The following is a 9,262-nucleotide window of genomic DNA, read 5'->3' on the forward strand; positions in this document are numbered from 1 at the left end:
TCTGTCTTTTATCTGTATTTATTTGCCATCTTTGATTTGAAACCATGTTCCATGTGTGTTACAGGTCAGGAGAGCAAGCTGGTGGCTGTCATCCCGTGTAATGACCAGAGGCTGAGACCCAGACACACGTAAGAAAACAAATACTCAACACTTACAACATCTGTGGAGAGATGAGGGGACTAAAATGCACACAGCAATAATGCAAATGCAAAAATATTTTTTTTTCCCCAATTGAAGATGTGCATAAAAACAAATGGATGGAAATCCACCTAATGTAGGGTTAGGGTTATTCCTTCGCATGGGACCCACGTCGAGACCTGGTTGAGAGGGTTGTTGGCTGATGCGCGTTTTCCCCTGATGCAGTTTTGAATGGGTTCTAAACTGTGACGTGAACAGGCTGGCCTGAGGTTGTTTCATTGGACTGATATGGAGTGATGATGTTTTGATGTAGTCCACTAATGTGTCTCCTCCTTTCTCAGGAAGCTATACGTTGCTGTGTCTGTTGGTTTGTGCCTCCTGGCCAGCTCCCTGGTGTTGTTCTTCCTGTTTCCTCGCTCGGTCCTTCTTTCTCCAGTAGCTGTCAAGTCATCCTTTGTTTACTTCAACGAAAACGATGTCGAGATTAATATTACAGTAGGTAGAGAGTGAAAGGTGTGGGTGGAAGGACTGATAAGATATCCTTTCCTGATTCTTCTGATTGTTGTTTGATCTATAATGTGTTATAAGATCCCAACTGTGTTTCCTTGTAGAATGTCCTGAACATCACCAACCACAACTTTGTGGCAGTGCAGGCCTACAATCTGACCGTGCAGGCCCTTAACTTCGAAACGGTGGTGGGAACAGTTTCCATTAAGAACGTCAGCTCTGTCAAACCTCTATCTGTCAAAATGGTGAGACATCACAACCTCACAGATAGTACGGTATACTGTTTTGCTTAAACTTGGCATCAGAGAAATACTCTTCCTAATATACCTCTGGAGTGGCGAGTGGTTATGAAATGCTTCTGCCTCTTTCCTTCCTTCTAGATCTCCTTTGTGATCCCCGTCAAGCTGACAGACCCTGGCACGAGGTGAGCTTCCAGTGTTACTGAACTGTCTCAGGTGCTAAAGGTTTTACTCAAAACCTCTTTAACTATGGAGACTAAGGAATGATTGGAAAACTGGTTCAGTCACAGTGTGTATCAAGATGGAGAATGTCAAGAGCTCACTGCTTCTTCTTACTTTTTACCAACTGCACAGTCTTTTTGTGCTCCTCGTACCTTGTCAGTACAAACTAATTATGACTGGTTGCTAATAAAATAATATTATTACTTTTAATTTTCTAAAAGTAATACAGAAAGTTGTAAAACATGGTTTACATTTGGACATCCGAGCCCCGGAGTTGCACAGACATTTTGAGGGGCTCTAACCTGAAACAAAGAACCAGTTTCAAGTTGAATGAGCTCAGCTGGTGCAGAAGGGGACATCTCTCTCTCACACACACACAAACTTTGCTGGCTTGCACCAGGGGACCAAATCAAGTATTTTGTGCCGTCACAAGATTCCCTCGAAGGTCATTAATTGGTCAGTGATTGAAGGTTGGCATGTCATTTATATAAAGATAATTTTCATCAGGGCGGCACAATTAATCAAAATATTATGGAGATCGCACCATGGCCAAGTCCGATATCTAGGTTGCAAGAAGCTGCAGTTTTTTGACGAAGGTAAAATGTGGTTGCTCCTCAAGAGAGGCAATGCAACCAAAGTGCACGTCCTTGATCAACTTTAAGAGAGAGATCAGAGAGAGTTGAATTACATATCAACGTATGCTGCACACTGGTAGAACCTGTTATTCTAGATAGTAGGGTGATACAGTGATATGATGTGTTTCTGTTTGTGTTTAAAGTCTCTCAATCAGTCTAAAACATGTATTGCCATTGTATTGTAATATTGTCGTTATTATTGTATAGATACCAGCACTTCTTAAAGACTGCCCCTCTTTTTTTTCTGCAGTAACTACTGTAAGAAAGCTTCCCTGCCCGTCCACATTCTGTATCTGCACCTACAGTAAGTATCTTTTTCCATAGGTCTGAAGAATCCTTTCAACATTTACGGCCTTGTCAGTGTCAAGGCTAGAACTGGGTAAAGTGCTCAGCTGATCTTTTTGTTTTTTTGTTTTGTTTTTTACATTTTCTGTTTGTTGAATGACATTGTTTTTAATAATTTGCACCACTTAAATGCAAAGTTGCCTGATTCTCCATTACTACAAAATCTTGTGGCCCTGCTTTGCGAAGGGTCCCAGATTTTGTTTTAAATTGTGCTCATGATGCATATTTCTAAATAAAGTTATATTTGATGGAATATTCTCAAAATAATAAACAAAAAACTTGGGACCAGGTAGTGTTATTCCTGTATTCTGGTCACTTTCTGGATCTCTGATAAGTATACAAAATAGCTATTTTGTGCAATCAAAACTCGAATATTCCCGATGTTTATTTCTCTGCTTGAATCTTTAAACAGAAGTTACTTAGTATTATTCTAGGGATGGTTTCATTATCTTTGGTGCCAGAGAACATAGGAATAACCATCTATAATATCTGTTGACTTCTGCCCCAGTTTGTGCTGAAGCCAACACTCACATGACTCTTGGTGAACGGATTAAACAATCCTCCGCCGTGCTTCAGTCACATACTTCAGACTGCATGAGGAAGAAAAACATCACTGTGTTTGCCTCAATTTGATTAGAAGAAGAAGAAGAAGAAGAAGAAGGAATGGAAGGAAGGAATTACTTTATTAATCCCTCTTGGGGGGGAAATTTCATTATTATATCACAAAGATTTGCAGAGTTTTATGCATCTGCCCCCTGGTCAAGCACTACTCAAACAGGAGGAAATGGTGCATTTGTTGGTGTTTGGTACTCTAGTGAGTATTTGGAGCAGAGTGGATTTGTTGTGATGTAATTTGTCAGCAACTGTTAATTTTATACATCATCATATCGATAGGTCTGCGAGTATTTATTTTTGTGAAGTTGGAAGTGATTTATTCCGTGTTTTGAACAACACTAAAATGACCAAAATGTTTAGTCTTCTTGCTGGTTGTTCTGACACATTCAGAATCATTACCGCGTTTTCTGTTAGCAACAGGTGGCTGTTACTATTAATAATTATTATTATCATAAACATGCCTCAACTAATTGACTTGGAAAATCTTAAGTCTGGGACAGCCCTAGTTCCTTTAAATCCAAACATTGCTAGCATCCTGTAATGCTCATTAGTATAATTCTGCTGTGTTTGTGTTTCTTGTCCTGCAGGATGTCTATGACAGTGTACTACCTGGCCCACTATGAGCAGCTCTCTGTGGAGACATACGAGTACATCGACTGTGGAGCAAACAGCACCATACCACACAGTGTGCAACCCCCACCCCCCTGAGGGATGGACAAATGGATGGACGGACACATAAAGGAACAAATACTGTGGACATACTGTTTCTGAGGTGGAATATATATATATGTTTTTTCCCCCCCATGAATTGTCACTCAAATTTTGGATAAGATATAATGTGACAGCAGGCTGTGATTAAAACTCATCTGGGTGGATGCATGAAGGGGCCTGGAAAGGGAAGAACATGAGTGACTAAATGAAGAATGGACTCTTTCTACCCCGCCCTGTATGTGAATGAATGAATGGAGGAAAGATGAGTACAATTGCACCACTCTCACCATCTTTAGCAACAGTTCTACACATTTGAATTATACAGTGGAGGAAACCCCAACAAATCTTCCGTCATTGAGTGGATGTTGATAAGAACGTAGCAGCAGGAACACAATGATGTAATGAAAGTTGGAGCGGAAACGAAAAACCTGAATATCCTTTTATTTTAGTTCAGACAGCTGGTGTTTTCAGTCATGGGAAATGTCTGTGTTGCCGTAAAACTTGATCACTAAAAATCACTATCCAACGTGTAAATATTACTCAACTTTATTTTATAATTTGTTCATGAGCTGAAAAAGTATGGTAGATGTGCTGTCATACAAGTATTGTCAAAGTAAATGAGCTGCAGTATGGTGCAGCTGTGTTAAAAATACAAACAAATGATATTGTGGATAAAGTCTTTTTTATTATTTTTAATCTTTAAAGCTTCTGAGCTTGCCATTTGCCATATACCCTCAGGATATCAACATCCACTCCACATGATTGTGCCTCCATCTATAATAATAAAGCTGCATTAATCAATTTTCTCATATAAACAATGGATCAAATGTGAAAGGTGTTGCTGGTCACGAATTAACAGAATCATCACAATCATCTGGTGTCTTTTTTTCTGTGCATCTTGAAGAAGGTAGCTAAAGGTAACACTGACAGTGATGCTGTCAATGATGATGAAGCATAACCTTGGTAACTGAAATACACATATGCTTCATTATGACAATAACTACCATGAAAGCCTCGGTCCAAACACGTAGGCAAGGAGACAACCTAAGAGGCTATATGTAACACTTCTAAATGAACCCCTCAGCCTCGGGAAATATTGTGCATTAGGTATAAACTTAAGTCAGAAACACATTGGTTAATGCAACCGGGCACAGGAAGTTATTGGTTGTTGGTGGATGTCGATGGTGAAATCTTTAATGTTTGAGGTTGTTCTGTCTAAAGTCTTTGAGCCGCCACAGATCTAACATTATTCTGTAATACTGTGACAATTATAAAGAAGAATGCGGGCAGTCATGTGGCACTTTAATATTAATGCGACTCAGACCAAACCAAACTGTGGTCATGTGTCATGACTGAAATAGCTCTGTTAAATTCACTACATAGGTCAGTTTGAATCAGCACAAACAAGAATTGTTGTTTTTTTTATGTTCACTCACAGCACTCAATATCAAGACCACCAGTTCCCATGAGGGGAAATGTAAAAGACAATAGTGTCAGAGTTGATGTTTATCAAGTGTTTTGGTTGCATTGGTGCATTATGGATATTAGAACAGCCACCATGAAAGTTTGTTAGTGCGTTGTATTGATGAATATGGAATTGAAAACACTGTGACCAGACAGACGGGTCTATTATAGGTACATGTATATATAGGTATTAAAGGTGGCGGCCACAGTTTTCACCCTTGGCTGAAATTCGGCATGGAGGTTAGAGGTTTATGACAGTTTCTGTAAACCTGTAAACAGACCGTTGAAACTGTTTGTATGACATGAGTTTATTCAGTCAACTGTTGAGGATATTTGACTTTACTTATTACTGGCTCACTGTACGGTATGAAGGTCTCACTGAGAAATTACCTATTAAAAAGGACACATTTTCCAGATGACCATGAGCTCAGTAGTGCTTAAAAAAGAGACATGTTTTAAGTCACATTTGTCCCATTAACTTATTATTAAACCAACAGCAATCTCACACTGATGCAGTTTTGACAAAAGCAAACGCAGAGCTGCTGTTCAGAGCATCCAGACTCGGTGCGGTGATTCAGCGCAGTTCCTCGTCGTCCTCACCATTGCTGGGCGTACTGTAAAGACTGAAAGATAAACAGGCATTATTCCTCTGAAAATACTCAAAAATGTGCAAAAAGTTGTTCTCTCCTGAGTTCCCTTTGTCAGCCATGGAGAGGAGGTTAAAGACGTGACAACCCAAACTCATCATGAGGAAGGCGCTGATACTTACTGAGTACCTGTTGGGGATCTTGGCACTGTGATGCACAGGCGTCATCAGGTCTTTCTTACAGTGGGGGCACTGGCCTCCAGCTGGAAACACATGAAAAACATGATGAATGCTGAGCAAATCTTCCTTAGGTTAAAGGTCCACCAGCTGTCCATTCTGTGTGCGATGGAAAAAAAAAAAGGGAAATAGAAAACAGACAGGGTCTCTGACTATGCCACTCACCCCACGTACCACCAGAGGGAGCTCATGGATCACCAGTGGTATGTGTTTGAGAGTGAGTGCAGTCCATATGGACCTTGATGCTCGAAGACAAGGTGAGGCATCAAATAATGGCTGAATGTATCCTTTCACTTTGCTCCCATCAATCCTTTTCAGTTTGTTGCCAGGAAAACAGTAAATCTGTGGCTGCTGATATCTGACACTCAGTGTGCAGCAGCCTGTGTGGCCCTTCATGAATCCTTCATCAGACCTCCCTCTAATGAGAACACTCTGGACCGTGACGACCGGCCTGCTGTTTGTGTGTGTGTCTTTTTTAAGTTAAACACGAGGTCCACGTTGTCACATGATCAGGTAACTTTACCCTTCACCTGAGATTCAGATAGTGAACAGTGAAAAGCATAGAGGTTGACTTATCTATGAAATTGACAAAATGTACAATATATTCTTTTTTGGTACTTTTTAAAAGGGGAGTCGTGTGTTTTCTTAACAAAATAACACGTCCAATAATATGCTAATATTCTTGTGATCATGATCACGTGGAACACAGACTTTCAGTCTGTTTTGTCTATTTTAATTCGCTATTATTTCACTTTTTGTAGAGACACAGTGTATATCATCATAGTGGCAGGTAAACTGTGTGTGTGTGTGTGTGTATACAATGGGCATCCCCGTGTTAACATGTAGTTGTATGCAAATGTTGAGTTAGTACTGTGTGTATTGTGACTGTGACTTCATTGATGAGACCACTGAGGGGTTAAAGACCTCCAAAGATCACACAGATATTCACAAAACAGTAACAGAGCCAACAATGACACCATTGTCTTGTGTGTGTGTGTGTGTGTGTGTGTGTACAGCTGCACAGTAGTCAAGTTTGGACATGATTCAATGGACAATTAAATGTAAACAGCTGTTTCTCAGGCAGAAAATTGGCTCCCTCTACGGTGTGATTTAGTTCAAGAGCAGATACAATATTATTCCCACTGCAAGATAAAGTATGGCAGCAGATGAGGGCATGTTTACACTGTTTTTGCAAGTTGAAGCTCGTTAACTACATTTCATGAATACATTATTGTTAACTGTTAACTGAGCATGAAGACAACGACACATTTTGGCTAATCTCTATAAACAGATATTCGCATATGAATGCATGAATATTATACTTGTTAAAGGTTCAGTGTGTAACATCTAGAAGGATCTATTGGCAGAAATGGAATATAATATTCATAGGTATGTTTTCTTTGTATATAATCACCTGAATATAGGAATTGTTGTTTTTTATTACCTTAGAATGCAACTACACTATTATTTGCTACTAAATCGTATACACTGGTCCTTCAAAAAAAAAAAAAAAGCTAATAAAAAAGGATCTTGTTCCAAACATCTGTTTAAAGAGATTAGGTTGTCCTGGTCGATACAGATGCAGTAGTAAAATAGGGTTTTCCATTATGTGTGTGTTGTAGTGATTCTTATTGTGATGTTACTACACATCTGCATGACCAATCACGATCATCAGCACAGCCACCAAACCCTGAAAGTACAGGAATCACATTAAATATCACCTCCTGAGCAGTGCTTAAAGTGTGTCCCAGGAACTTGGCCCCAACTTGGACAGAGAGCAGTGGCAAAAGCAAACCCATGATAACAGAAAGATAGGACAAGTACAGCTTGTGTTTTTGATGGATGATACATTGTCCCACCGTGGTCTGAATCTGTCAGTAATGATACCTGTTTGCTCTTGTGTTGTGTTTGATTCAGTTGCATTGCGGCTGGTCTCAGAACCCGTCTGCAGCAGCTGTAAAGAAAAAGATAAACTAAAATAAACACTCCAAATACAGCAACAACAATGGAAAAGACCTGAGTTAAAAGAATATGCCAGGTTTTCTAGCCAAATACACATGTCTATTATTACACCTCTGCATGCCAAAGTAAAAAGAAAAACTTTCATTGATTTTTACATGTTGCCTTTAAAGCTAAGGTAGGTAATGTATTCCATTTTTGTTATATTTGTTGACATTCTCTTTACATCCCAACAGAAATCAATAAATCAAATGCTCTGAAATTAAATCTGTAGCAGTTGCAGGCCTGTATTAAGCCCAGCCAATCATTACATTTGGATGCATTTTTATTTCATTTAAAACTTGATCTGCTTTCAAGTGCCCATAAGGGACATTTTGCCCGAGGGGTGTCTTATCTTAAAACAAGCCTCTACTTATTTAAAGTTAATCCTAGCTAACTCAGGTTTAAAAGATAAATAAATCAGGGTTATTATTAAATCCATCTAAAACATATTTTTGCGTCTGACCGCACCCTGGAAAATCAGCAACAGGATACAAGCTGTCAGATTCACACAGGAAACGACCCCATGCTGGGGTGTCACATGTCCCTGCTCAGTTTTCAATCTGTTGTTCAATAATAAAGTAGACCAGACAGACTGCGGGCAGACCGTCAGCAGAACGTTTTGGAAGAAATATTTTCAGATACTTACATCCACTGACTGGAAGCTCCACTATTAAAGGTCCAGTGTGTAACATTTAGGAGGATATTGGCAGAAATGGAACATGTTATTTATAGGTATGTTTGGAATGAGACGTTTCTAACTATCTCTTTCCTCTTCTATTGATTCCATCATGTTTCTACAGTAGCCCACAACAGACAAACCAAACACTGTAGCTTCTCACAGTAGGCGATATGTCGGGGGGGAGGCCATCTTCCTTGGTAGCAAAATTACCCCTTTTCAACCTGCTACCCCCCTCTTTATCCCACAGTATTAAGGTCACTAACAGATGGGCTGTGGTCTGGGTACAGACCAAATGTAGGGAACATCATAATGTCTAACTTACGTTACTGAGTGCCAACCATGGCTCTGAAATATCAATAAAATTCATGTATGTGGTGCTGAAATAGCAGACGCATGTGTTATTTCTCCTTTTCTCTCAGTCCCGTCCTTCTGTCAGTTTCATTTTGGATCTTTAATACCCTCGAAACTATAGCTTATATTGCGGGTTACTTAAAATAACCTCTTCTCATCGCTAGTGTGCTCCCATTGGGGCTTTCCCTGTATCACCTACTGCTTTCTACTGTGTGTTTGGTTGAGTCAGGGGATTTTGATGGTTGCAGTGCGCAATTTCCCACTAGATGCCACTAAATCCTACACTAGTCTTTTACAGTACCTGAGTAAGTGTACTTACTACTTAGCGATATTCCATCACTGTCACAACCAGAAAACATTCTTAAATAACATGTTATTTGGTACATCATGGTTATTTACCTGCTGTTTGTCTCTGGCCATCCTGCGGTCCAGAGCATTCTGACGCCGTCTGGCCTCCCAATGCATAGCTGACATCCTGATGGAGACGTGAAGAGATAGCAGCTGATTAACAGCTCTGTATCCTGACCTGTCA

General features: G+C 39.8%; 2 protein-coding genes across 2 annotated transcripts; one reads left to right on the plus strand and one right to left on the minus strand.

Moving 5' to 3' along the window:
• Nucleotides 1-51: 51 nt before the first annotated feature.
• Nucleotides 52-4,285, plus strand: LOC118321646 (transmembrane protein 106A-like). The gene is made up of 6 exons (XM_035653070.1): nt 52-128; nt 480-633; nt 750-890; nt 1,026-1,069; nt 1,992-2,045; nt 3,289-4,285. Exons 1-6 carry the CDS (start codon nt 52-54, stop codon nt 3,407-3,409), a joined length of 591 nt encoding a protein of 196 aa, XP_035508963.1. The 3' UTR covers nt 3,410-4,285.
• Nucleotides 4,286-5,202: 917 nt separating this feature from the next.
• On the minus strand, nt 5,203-9,262 carry LOC118321638 (coiled-coil domain-containing protein 200-like). The gene is made up of 4 exons (XM_035653057.1): nt 9,130-9,262; nt 7,587-7,653; nt 5,646-5,725; nt 5,203-5,499 (listed from the first exon to the last, which is right to left on the minus strand). The coding sequence occupies exons 1-4, from the start codon at nt 9,202-9,204 to the stop codon at nt 5,473-5,475; spliced, it is 249 nt and encodes an 82-aa protein (XP_035508950.1). The 5' UTR covers nt 9,205-9,262; the 3' UTR covers nt 5,203-5,472.

Source organism: Morone saxatilis, unplaced genomic scaffold (assembly GCF_004916995.1).
Source record: "Morone saxatilis isolate NCDOM2014 unplaced genomic scaffold, NCSU_SB_2.0 Contig0, whole genome shotgun sequence".
NCBI classification, from domain to species: domain Eukaryota; kingdom Metazoa; phylum Chordata; class Actinopteri; family Moronidae; genus Morone; species Morone saxatilis.

Coding starts and splice junctions, on each gene's coding strand:
- LOC118321638 (XM_035653057.1), bottom strand. CDS start 9,204: ATGTCAGCTATGCATTGGGAGGCCAGACGGCGTCAGAATGCTCTGGAC. Junction 7,654..9,129: donor TGGCCAGAGACAAACAGCAG/GTAAATAACCAT, acceptor TTTTCTTTACAG/CTGCTGCAGACGGGTTCTGA. Junction 5,500..5,645: donor AGATCCCCAACAGGTACTCA/GTAAGTATCAGC, acceptor TTTATCTTTCAG/TCTTTACAGTACGCCCAGCA.
- LOC118321646 (XM_035653070.1), top strand. CDS start 52: ATGTGTGTTACAGGTCAGGAGAGCAAGCTGGTGGCTGTCATCCCGTGT. Junction 634..749: donor ATGTCGAGATTAATATTACA/GTAGGTAGAGAG, acceptor GTTTCCTTGTAG/AATGTCCTGAACATCACCAA. Junction 2,046..3,288: donor ATTCTGTATCTGCACCTACA/GTAAGTATCTTT, acceptor CTTGTCCTGCAG/GATGTCTATGACAGTGTACT.